General features: G+C 40.8%; 1 protein-coding gene across 3 annotated transcripts in view; it reads right to left on the reverse strand.

Moving 5' to 3' along the window:
* The window catches only part of dennd2b (DENN domain containing 2B), a 54480-nt gene that overhangs the window by 16753 nt on the left and 25258 nt on the right, over positions 1-12469 (reverse strand). For all 3 annotated transcript variants that reach the window (XM_039794716.1, XM_039794715.1, XM_039794717.1), the window contains exons 4-11: positions 11486-11631; positions 6679-6800; positions 5408-5623; positions 4936-5032; positions 4719-4763; positions 4084-4268; positions 2772-2881; positions 2412-2481 (exon numbers count right to left, since the gene is read on the reverse strand). In XM_039794716.1, coding sequence (XP_039650650.1) covers positions 2412-2481; positions 2772-2881; positions 4084-4268; positions 4719-4763; positions 4936-5032; positions 5408-5623; positions 6679-6800; positions 11486-11631 — 991 coding nt within the window. The remainder of the gene's footprint in view (positions 1-2411; positions 2482-2771; positions 2882-4083; positions 4269-4718; positions 4764-4935; positions 5033-5407; positions 5624-6678; positions 6801-11485; positions 11632-12469) is intronic.

Consider the following 12469-nt stretch of genomic DNA (forward strand, 5'->3'; position numbering starts at 1 on the left):
ATAAATATATACAGTATATATATATACTGTATATATATATTCTATTTATAGCTTTTCTGTTTAACCAACAACAAAAAAGCACAGCAGAACACAGCACAGTAACCCACCCAACAATAGACTAACAAATAAGTAGGTAAATAAAACACGAAAATATTGTATTGGAGAGTATGCATACATTAATAATACATGTACAAACACAGGTCCAAATAAAAGAAATAGAGTAAAAGAAAGAAAGGTTGCTCTTCTGAAAAACAATAGTAAAACAAGTTGACACCAGTCACCAAGTGAAGATCGACCATGTATCAAAGACCAAGGAAAAGGTGCAAAAAATTAAGCATTTTAAGACATTCTTGATAGGTAAGACAAAAATGGTTGCCACATTTCGTCAATGGTTACAGAGTTGAGAGAGACATTGTATCGTACTTTCTCCATATGTAGCATGTTGGATATCTCTGCTAGCCAGATCTTAAAAGAGGGAACATCCTCACTTTTCCACAATGTTAAAATATTCCGTTTGACAATAATCATGCCATATTGAACAGTCTTACGATGTAGGTGGTGCAACATTTTTAGATGACTGGTCCTGCCGAGAACCGCAGTACACAGGTCTAGTACAATATCTCAGTCATGAACATTGGAGAGGCAGGCAGAGATATCTGACCAACATCTGTTAAGTTTTGGGCAGGACCAAAAGAGGTGACCCAGGGTGCCCTCTGCAGACTTACATTTTGGACAGGTTGGGAAGAGTAGAGGAGTAGTGAAGTCTATGGAGCACTTTAAATTGAATTAGCTGGTGTCTAGAATGTATAGAACATCCTTAAGATAAGAAAAACAGTTTTCATCAGTAATTGTCACACCCAGGTCCAGGTCCTTTTCCCATGCTTCCTTTAAATTATGTGTGGGAGTTGGGTTAAATGCTGTAAACAGGTCAACAAATTGAGAGACACATTTTTTGGAGTCAGGAGGCTGATTCATTAGATAATAAAGTTCAATGGGGGCTGGCATTGATTCAAAATGTGGTAAATTTGTCCAGCTGTAATTTCTAATCTGGAGGTAGCGAAAAACGTGTGTATGTGGGAGAGTGAACTTTTCCTTCAGCTGGACGAAGACGCCAGAAGTGTTATTGATATATAGGTCTGCTACAGTGATGATGCGTCTATTTTTCCAGATCTCAAAAGCAGTATCAGTGAGTGAGGGGGGAAGGCATGATTATAGAGAACAGGCGTGGCAATAGAGGTTTCAGGCAAGTGAAATGATACCAGATTCTTAAAGAGCTACCATAAAGTTATTACCTGATATGGTTGTAAGAGGTTTGGTTGATAAGAAGAGAAGAGCGGGTAGAGAGCTTTTGGGAATATCCTGCTCAATGGTAAAAGCCATGGTGGGGTAGAAGCAGTAATGTTACCTGGGTATGCGTCTCACCAATATATTAGTGCTCAAGCGTTTGCAGCCCAGTAGTAGTGCCTTAAAGGTCCCATGGCATGAAAATTTCACTTTATGAGTTTTTTTTTAACATTAATATGCATTCCCCCAACCTGCATATGGTCCCCGAGTGGCTAGAAATGGCGATAGGTGTAAACCGAGCCCTGGGTATCCTGCTCTGCCTTTGAGAAAATGAAAGCTCAGATGGGCCGATCTGGAATCTTGCTTCTTATGAGGTCATAAGGAGCAAGGTTACCTCCCCTTTCTCTGCTTTGCCCGTCCAGAGAATTTAGCCCACCCATGAGAGAGAGACATCATGGCTTTCAAACGAGCAAAGTGGCAGTTGGTCAAGACCAAACCCCCACCCTCCACCTTGCCCCCCCCCCTCTCTCCTCCTCAATAGCTACAGACACAGAAATGGCACATACTAAAGAAAGCTCATTGTGGGACTGGCTCTAGTGGCTGTAATTCTGCACCAAGGCTGAATTTTGGGAAAGAGACTTCAGATACAGTATTAGGGGACCACTGAGGTCTATATAAAAGCATCCAAAGAGCACCATGTCATGGGACCTTTAAAACAGGCAATCTTAGGCCTCCCACTGATTTGGGCTTAGTTATATGCTTTTTAGAAATACGATGAACTTTAAATTCCGAGACAAATGGTAAGATAATTGAATCTAGTTGCTTGCAGAATGCTTTAGGTATAAATATAGGCAGGTTTTGGAAGAGGTAAAGGAACCTGGGGAGTGCCTTTTTTGCATTTTTGTATGTACTTTTTTTTTAACCAATTCGGTCATAAGCACAGTTTTTCTTTTTTCTTCTTTTTTATGTTCTGTTTCCTGCTGCCCTAGTAGATGGTCATGTAACACATCAATGGCCCCATAGGAAAACCTTATCACTTGTTCACATAAAAAAGGTCTGTCCCGACAAACAGGGCTCAGCAGGGTGTGAACAGGGAGCAGAGGATGAGGGGTTAAATGGTGGCTTACCAGCAGGCGTCTGCAGTACCCAAACCTCCGGCTGCCGTCCTCTCCAGTCAACATGAAGGAGAAGGTCTCACTGTGGAAAAAAACAAATGTATACACTTGAGAATCGACACAAAGGCACATACACATGTAGACAATTTCACAAAAGATGCTACTGAATTATGGGTTAATTCCAAGGGCTAAAAGTCAGAATATCTCGAGCTCTGCTGCTTTTATTTTAAATATTCTTTTCTTAATTGGTCTCTCACAAGCCCCCCCAACTTTATGGAAGTGCAATGCTACATCACTGGAGCACACTTTTACGTAATAGACCAGTTAGTTATAATGAATTTGACACTGAGTTAGGCAGATTCTCAGCCATACCTGGTGTACTCAGACACAGGACTCCAGTCTTTTGCATCTGGGAAACAGAACTGAGGAATGGCTTTGAGTCTCTGTTCAGCCTCCCTCATCTGCTTGGTGGGCCTCTCTAGCTGTGAGAGGAGAGGAGAGGAGAGGAGAGGAGAGGGAGGAGAGGGGAGAGGAGAGGAGAGGAGAGGAGAGGAGAGGAGAGGAGAGGAGAGGAGAGGAGAGGAGAGGAGAGGAGAGTTAGCTTGTTCTCCTTCAGATAACTGTGTTCTCCTTTTTTAAGATCCCCATGAATGTCAGCTAGCTAATAAATGACCAGACTACCATTTCTCCCATACAAGGTTAAACCTTTGCCCCCTCATTACCTCAACGACAGAGTGAGTGTTTCCGCTGGCTGGCAGAGATGTACTTCTCCCAAGGGATACTTCTGCTGAACCAAATCTTAAATAACTTTGATTAACTAAAAACACGTCCCTGACACAGATCCTGGTTATTTTTAAACCGTCTGTAAACAGACTCCCCAGGCTCTCGTTAATAAATCTTAATTGCCCCTAAAGCTTTAAATTGTCAACAACCTGCACAATCAAGTATGAAAAGCTCACATAAATATTGATTTTTACTTTAATTTAAATATTTTAAATATTTGGTCATAATACATCAATCCATGACTAAAAGCAGAGAGTGGAAAAACTCTGGAAAGCCTCCAGTACATAATCAACTCTTGATCTAACACATTTTTCTTGATGACACTGGCCCGCTTTATCCTTGGCATTAACAAATACATCTTTCAGACTGTCTAAATGTGACTTAACCAGATTACATTTGCTTGCAAAAATCATCGTCCTCCAAATGCACAGACAATATTAACTGTCATGAAAGGTTTGAATGCTGTTGCCTGTGCTGTTGACACATGTTAAATGATGTGTGTTAGCTCTGCTGTTTTGTACATGCATGACGTATTTGTTTGTATTATTATTATTATTATTATTATTATTATTATCAGAATTATTTTCCCTATTTAGCTACAAATTCATTATATTCAGTTTTAGGGCGGACCTTTTCCCAGACCATGCCATAGATTGTTAAGCTAATAAACTGTTAAATGTGTTTTTCCACCCTCCGCAGTCGCTTAATACACTACAGCGAGTGTTTTTAAAATCAGTCCCTGCTGTCAACAGCATTAAATGATGATAATAAAGTGGCCTATCCAACTGACAGAGTGACATATCTATGTAGTATTTGTGATAGGTAATTCCTGAGCTAAAATACTTGAGGTACTTTGATGCATTTTAGGGGATGGATTTAGTGATGGCTGTCAGGCTTTTACCTTGGGGAACTGGTAGGTGACTTCTGGGGAGAAGGAGTTTTTGCTGGGTTTCTTTTTTAGAGAAACAACCACAAAATACTCAAAGAGTTCTCTCTCCTGCCACTCAATGAGCTGCAGCTCCAGTGTGCGGTAGCTGGGGGCCCGCCGAAGGATGGACTGCAGTTTCAGCAACCTCTGCGTGTGAGCTGAGGAGGGAAGTGGACATTAATACATACAATTCTCTGTAAAACTGTAAAATTCACACTTTACAGTTCAGTGTGTAAATCCAGAGCTCACAGGGTATTAACCTTCAGACAGTCAGAAAATCAAATGTTGTACGTATGGATGTAATTCACGTTTACTGAAACATCCTGTCCAAACAGAGAGAAAACATCACTAAATGTCATTAGTATTCCAGTCATTGAATCTAGATAGATGTGATAAATGTTGTATGGTCTACTGATAATCTGTGCATATGCCAAATGTTTCAGTTACGATTCTGTGGTCTGTCCGGTTCTGGTCACACAGGATCACTTGTTAAATACACAACTGGGAAGCTGTTGCACAACTAGAGAGAAACATAGCTCCAAGAAAAAGTTGAGAGCTAACACAAGTGTAGCACCTAACCGTTGCAAATGAATGCTGTGGTCACTCACCTTTGAACCTGTCATCAGAGTCACTCTCACTCTCACTGTTGTCATCTGGAGGCAGACATGAGACAGACAAGAAGGTTTTCTACGGGTCAGAGGGCAATTTCACAAACGTGTTTATGTCACAAGATGGACGCAGCGCAAACTCTATGTGGGTGGCTGCGACGCAAATATTTACTCACTTATCTGGCCAGTGAAGAAAGGGAATAAAGAGAAAGCTTACCTCTCAGAGATGCAGTCTCAACATTGGACATTGACAGCTTCTTCAGCCTCTTCTTCCCACGTTTAGTGCAGTAAATGGAGTTGATCCTCTGGACCAGCTGTAAACAGAGGGAAGAGGAAATTCTCTGTGCGGTGATCTGAAATTGTTATTCTTTTGATCCTAAGTATAGAAGAAGTAGGGGTGTTCCTGGCCAAAAGTAATAACTGTCCTGTGCTTTAAGGGTTACTGAAAAGCTTCAATGCGAGTTCTTGAGAAAAAGTACCACAAGAGAAACCCAAGCAGTAATAACGTGCATGGAGGCACTGTGTTTTAAAAACGTCTTGTCCAAACTGAGAAATTACAAGTGATCCAGAACTGACATGGTCCTTACAGAAATCTGAGCTGGTCTGTGAAGCAGGAAAGGAAAGAGAACACAGTCAGAGCTCTGCAAGGACTTAGTGGAGGTGTTTGTGTAGGATCTAGTAGTGTGTACCTTGGGGATCCTCCAGTGCCTGTGTGAGGCTAGGGTATCACTGGTGCTACAGAGGCTATCATCCAACAGGCCACAAGGTGATGGTGACCCACCCCGCTGGGGGAGAAGCAGCATTTCATCGTGGCTGTAGCGTTTGGACAACTGTGACATCCGGTGGCTATTCCTTTCACTCGGACCAGGGAGGCGAAGGGACTGGCTACTGGGTTTGGAAGGCAACTAGTCAGAGAAAAAATAATATAGAAGCTTTATTACATTTCATTCATTCATTTGTGAGGTTTCATAAATAGTTATCTCAGTGCATTAATTCAAGACATTTTCTTAGTTATAGTTACATAATAATCCTTAAGGTTTTCATGAAATGAAAAGGTTTAAAATCCAGTAGTTTTCAGTGATCGTGGCGGGGTCCACCATTCCCGTGCTGGATTCAAATTGGCTCCTAAAGCACAACGATCATGTATGCATGTAATCCTACGTTTCTAATTTTATCTGATTCAGCCTCACTGTTTACTGCTCACTCTCTTTAGACTGTATCAGAGCTGTATTAAGTAACTGCTAATGCAAATCAAACATTAAAAGTGTTCAATCAGGGGAACACAGGGTGGGTTTTATTGTGAAGCAGTCATAGGAAACAATGCATTTGTCTCAGAGGTTGACAGCGACAACTCATCAAAAATGTGTCCACAAAACAAGACATGGTAACTTCAAGTTGATACGTTTTACATATTGCAGGGAGTAATGGAACAAGAAGGAGTAGCCACAGTAAGCTGTTAGATAAAGACCTGCATGGGCGACGTGCTGCACACCTCAAACTCATCACTTTGCTGTGCCCTGCTGTTGTGTTGGAAACAATTGGCATGATGGAAAAAAGCCAATCATTGACTGATGTCTTTATTAAAACGACATGAGTTTGTTTGACTGCACTATGAACAGATCCAGAAGTCGCTCCTCCATTATATCCCTGACAAAGTAGCTGCTCAAGGAGTATTTGCTGGAGTATTAAACCCCTTTATATAGTGAGAGGATAAGGTGCTTTTGCGTTTAAGTGAGGAAGCCAAATGTGCAGATGGGCCTTTCTGTGGAGAATCACCAGGTCTAAACATATCAAAGCGTTTCCTGTAGTGACACAAATGAGGTGTGAGACTATTTAAAAGATCTTGTCCAGGCACTGACACCTAGCAATGAGATTCACGTCACCACAGGAAAACATATGTGTTATGTTTACTACAGAAAAACACATCAGTGCTGTTGATCCCAACAGGCATATGACTTACCTGAGGTGGAGAGTTCAGCTTGCTGTCCATGGTGGTCCACAATCTGTTGCCCTCCAACAGAAAAGACTTCCGACCCAAACTCTTCCGCTTCAGGTCAACATCCTCATATGGGTTCTCTTTCTCTGTGAGGATAAAGTACGTATTCAGTGTGGCTCACATATAATGTCAGCAGTAACTGTCCATAGACACAGGATGTTTTCAACAGAAGACAGATGAAGCTGTGGGGTCAAAAAGGGTAAACAGCGTTCAGTAAAATGTGTCAGGGGCACAATAGGGGCACAATGGGGCCTCCCTATGGTTAGTCTGAAAAGAGATGAGTCAGGAAAGGTAAGTCAAAAGTCACTCCCAGCTCACTCAAGTGAACTCCCATATTTTTTTTTTTTTAAACAGTTACTGTTGGCACTGGGCCCAGTAGGCCCCAGTGGGCCCAGCTGAAACTTCTGGACACACCACTGCTGGTGAGTCACTGTCCTGGCATGCCAACTGTCTGCTGTGAGAGGTGGACAGGAGGATCATCTTCTTAGAATTACACTTCAAATGTTTAAATGTATGATTAGAATAATCTTTGCAACACGTTTTTTTCATTCTTGGGAAATACTGAAGTATATATTTGTAAAATATCCAGAATATATATATACAAAATGAAAAGATGTTTAAGCACATGCCATGTGCTTAAACATCTTGTGGAATTACAAATAAGACATACACAATAAGAAGTTTAAAGTAAAAAGAAACGCAGCTGTTTATTGATTTTAATGACTTAAACATTAAAAAAATAAAATGCATCACTGTACCTCAAAAAGTTACAATAAGCACATACTTTGCTACTGCTCTATTATGTACTTCAGTTAATAAATGATAGCAGAAAAAGGAATGAAAAGGAACATTACAGTGTACTGCACAGCTCTCAATGATGTCACCTGGCAGAGGGCCAACTTAAATAAAGAGAAAACTTGTGTAACACCACAGTCCATGTCTATTCAGACATGTGCTCTGAGAATAGCTTTTTGGCAAGGTCTGAAAAAGGTTGTGAGAAAGTGAAGAAACCACAGTGAAGAATAAAAACAGAGCCAGATGGCATCGAAATGCATGAGGGGAACTTTTAAAAGAAAGAAAAGCAGTGTTATCTGTCAGTAGAAAGGGAAGGAACAAAAATCTATTTGGTAGCTGTGTTCCTTCTTCCTGAGTGCACTGGTGGAAAACCTGATGAACTTAGCAATGAACAATGAATGTGTGTTTTAAAAACATCTTAGAATAACCTACAGGCAGAGCTTTGTTCAGTTATCTATTTTTAGGTTAATTATTGAACCTGTCTGAGGTAGATACACACACCTGTGCACACAAATGCAGCCAATGTACACTGCCAGGGATCTTTAGAGCATTATGTTGTGTCACACAGTAAATTAGCATACTTGAGTGATTTTCTGTGCATCATTAAAGCTGAGGACCAGAATAAGAGGGCTTAGTGTGACCCCATGTTGTGCTGCAACTCCATTAAACTGAAGCAATACTGTAATGAGAGCCTGCTGGGAAAATGATATGTCTGTATAGCTGCTTATGTACTGGAGGGTACTAATCTACTCCTCTGATTACAAACATCCAGATCTCTGTGTAACACACCCTCAGACACACAGTATTATGAAGAGAGTGGACACACCTCGGCTGCACACTGTGATTTTACATTTCTGTGTATACAATGGGCTCTCCAGGCAGGGCGAGGCATAGAACAAACTATAACAACAACGTCAGTATCAGCTTACCCCATGAAGGGGACCAGCTACAGTATAGCGGCACCCGCTAAACCCATTCAGTCATAAACAGAAATGTGCACGGGATGAAAAAATAGGTTACAGTTTTGTAAAAACATTTGGCGGCACCACAAACCATATAGTGTGTCCATCATAAAGAGAGTCTGCTTGTGACCACACTGGAGAAAGTGTGTAGGAGAATGCACATGGCAGATTAACAAAATCATAGGTCCAAATCTGAATCACTCACTACATGTACCAGACAGTCACCCAGATTTATTCACACGAGTAAGAGCAGACAACACTTTAACAAACTACATCAGCGAAGGTAACACAAAGCTGGGAGTTTGAAGACCGGGACTCTATTATGCAAGCAGCTGAATCATCGTGTTAGCACAGGGTGTGATTCATCTGCCTTTAAACAGATCACTCATTGGCACTCCATTTAGAGACTCCACTAGTCAAAAGTACTTAAAACAGTCCTCTAATATCACAATCAATCATTCAATTGTAGTAACACTGTAGCATGGGTTACAAATGACTTGCACTCTTAAGGTAAACAAATGACATCAAGCACGGGTGCCAAAAACCCAAATGGTGTGAGCGAATGTCCTACCTAGGCGGCTAAGGAAGCCAAGATGTCATGGGCTAAATATGTAGGGACTTCTGGTTCTCTGTATGAAACCTAGTATGCTTGTTAAAATAGGGAAGTAGAGGGACCGAAACATGGCTCATCTTCTGCTGTGGCTGCTTCTCACATGGATCAACTGACCTATACTTTGTGGTGGTCGTGGAAACCACTGCTCTCCTCCAGTAGGAAAGCTTTGTTAAAATAGCTGGAGCAATATCAAACTTACTCAGAGACAATGTCTTTGTGAGGAACAAACAGAGATTGGCAAAAGCTGTGTCTCCAAACTGCAAACTCCACGCTCACAGTGCTGGGTGAACAATGGGGGCCTTGTTGGGATTCACATGAAAATCAGTCATGCCCTGATGCTCTCTCTCTCTCTCTCTCTCTCTCTCTCTCTCTCTCTCTCTCTGAGGCGGCTGCACATCCTCAGCTTAAAAACAAACGCTGATGAGCATGACGCTGATCCCTGATTCGAGAACAATACATCTACTTATAGAAATACCATGATGTAATGTAATACTTGCTTAAGATCTTATTTGGTCACTGAGCATTTATCAGGAACAATATTTCCGAGTGTGAACACGTTTTACTGCATCTGAAATCCAAGCTCCATCTCGAGACTCACACTGACACACATTTCCACCACATTAAGTTTGCACTGGGGGAACTGGCAGTTGGACTGGAGAGAAGGCCTGAGGTTATTTGCTAGTGGAAAGGAATTTGGCTCTTCAACATGTCCAGCATTTCACACACACACATTATCTCAAAAAACATTTAAGTAGATCCTGAGATACACGTGTCGCTTGCAAAGTTGCAATGTGAAAAGGTAAATGCTCTACATTTAAAATTTAGCAACAAAATAAAGATCTTCTTTATTGTAAATTTTATCTTACGATTGCAGAATTGTGGCTATTGCTGTTAACAATGTCTTTGTGGACAAAAGAGTTTAACTGTGAGAGTTCAGCTCTCATCCTCTATGAATATGTGTTAGTAGAGTGCTGCATAGCAGTGGGAAATATGTATACAACCAGTCAATCTTTACAGTAAAAATAAAACCTATACAACCACATGCTATCTATTTATCTTATGCTCAGGCTGAGCGTCTACATGAGGCAGATGCAGGAGGAGGGGCTACCCTCACAATCTTATTACATTAGGCCATGCTACATGGGGCTATAAATTCAATTAATTCAATTTTATTTATAGTATCAAATCATAACAAGAGTTATCTCAAGACACTTTACAGATAAAGTAGGTCTAGACCACACTCTATTATTTACAAAGACCCAACAATTCCAGTAATTCCCCCAAGAGCAAGCAAGTGGGGAGGAAAAACATCCTTTTAGGCAGAAACCTCGAGTGGTGAGAAAAACTTCCTTTTAGGGAGAAACCATGGACAGACTCAGGCTCTTGGTAGGCAGTGTCTGACGGTGCCAGTTGGGGGTGTGATGAACAGTGGCAATTATAGTCACAATAAAGATAATGGAACTATGACTAGAAATAGTAGTTGTTGTAGTAGTTCATGGCATAGCAGGGCACTGCAGGGTGTAGCAGGGCATTGCAGGGTATAGTAGGATATAGCAGGGCATGGCAGAGCATAGCAGGGTGTAGCAGGGCATAGCAGGGCGCAGAGCAGGACCACGGTGACAGCTGCAACCATGATTTTGGTGCCACCCTAATCTTATCACTTTCAATACAAAATCTGACTACTGTCTTCGACCACTGTTGTATTCATAAACCATGAATTTCCTCTTCGTGGAAGGTTCTGAATGCAAACTAACACTTTGTTAATATTTTCAATTTATAGTAAAAAAGATTAGGAACATAGTAATAGATACAAAATTTGTGTCAAAAATACTTAGTCACAGTGCTGCAGCGTATCACCTAAGATCTTTAATGCCTTATCTGGACTTTTGTAAAGCAAACATACTGTCACTGTCTCGCTTATATCCAATGTCTACAATTACATGATTTGATGAGTATGAGATACATTGTATTATTTTAATTAACGATTAATCTGATGATTATTTCCTTGATTGATTGAATAATTTGTTCGTAGAATATCAGAAAATAGTGGAAAATTTCCATCCACAATATGCCAAAGCCCAGGTTAACATATTAAAGTGCCTTGTCCGACTAACAGTCCAAAACACAAATATATTCAGTTTGTTATCATATAACACTAAATATTCACAATTCAAGAAGTTGAAACCGGAAATATTTTATCATCATTCTATCATTATCTTTATTAATTGATTATCCAAACAAATTGCCAATTCATTTTATGTTGATCAACTAATCGATTCAACATTTCAGCTCTAAACTGTAACCTGTAAAGAGTGATCCGGGTCAGACCAGCGAGTGATTAAAGTGACATGAAGGTCCTCTCTTATGTTTTCAAAGCAGTTTCTGAACCAAATGTGCTTACCTACTATGTCCTCATAGGCATTCTCCTCTAAAGTGCTTTTGGCATTGGGTCGACTCCGTGTGCCTGTGGTTAGTGTGCCATTCTCTGTAGGTGGGGACGGAAATGAAGATAGCAGCCTCGTAGCATCCTCCGACTCACACGACTCTCTGGGAAGAAATAAAGAAAGTCAAAACAGACCAAGATGGAGAAAGATGTTACATAGCTGCATACACAAAATCAAAAGAAGGAAGGTGGAGACAGAAAAGAGTAAACAGAAAAAGTCCAGATGGTGTTAAAAATAGTCCAGACGGCCGGTTTTACTTCTTCTCCACTTGCCAACTAGAAACAGAGAAAGTCGAAAGCTCTGTCGTATTCCTTAAAATTTTTAAAATGAGGTGCCACTAATTATAAAACACAAAAACACCAGAATCAACATGTGCTCCAATCACAAGGGACTTCCTGTTAAGTCGCAAGTAAACATGCTGATATCTTACTATCTCTGCATAGTACAAGGCGCCCATTACATGTCAAGGCACTGCCGAGCACTTGGCTACATTAGTGCAGGGATCTACAGTATGGTCATGTCGCGCCATCGACAGCTTGTGGCTTTTTAAACTTGGTCTGAAATTGCTAGAGCCACAGGAATGTTAAACACAGAGTCCAAGGGATGAACATTTGAGGATTTCATCCCCATTTTACATAGGGACAATCTGGAGAGGCCCCACCCTCAAACTGAGGACGCCTGATCCTGAGAGCTATAAGTCAAGAAGAAAAACATGAACAGACTTCAGCTAATCGAGATTCAGCTAATATTTAAGCAACAAAGGGGCACAATAATCCAGTGTTGGATTTCACTGGTGGTATAGTCAGGTACAGGCAAAGTATGAGTGAAGTTCTTTTTGAATGAAAATATACAAGAGTTTTGCTAAGATGTGTTTAAATTGTCAACTCTTTTTATGGACCAAAATGAATTTCCAGAAAGAATCTCACATTGCAAATGAGCTG

The sequence above is a fragment of the Perca fluviatilis genome, chromosome 3 (genome assembly GCF_010015445.1).
Source record: "Perca fluviatilis chromosome 3, GENO_Pfluv_1.0, whole genome shotgun sequence".
Taxonomy (NCBI): domain Eukaryota; kingdom Metazoa; phylum Chordata; class Actinopteri; order Perciformes; family Percidae; genus Perca; species Perca fluviatilis.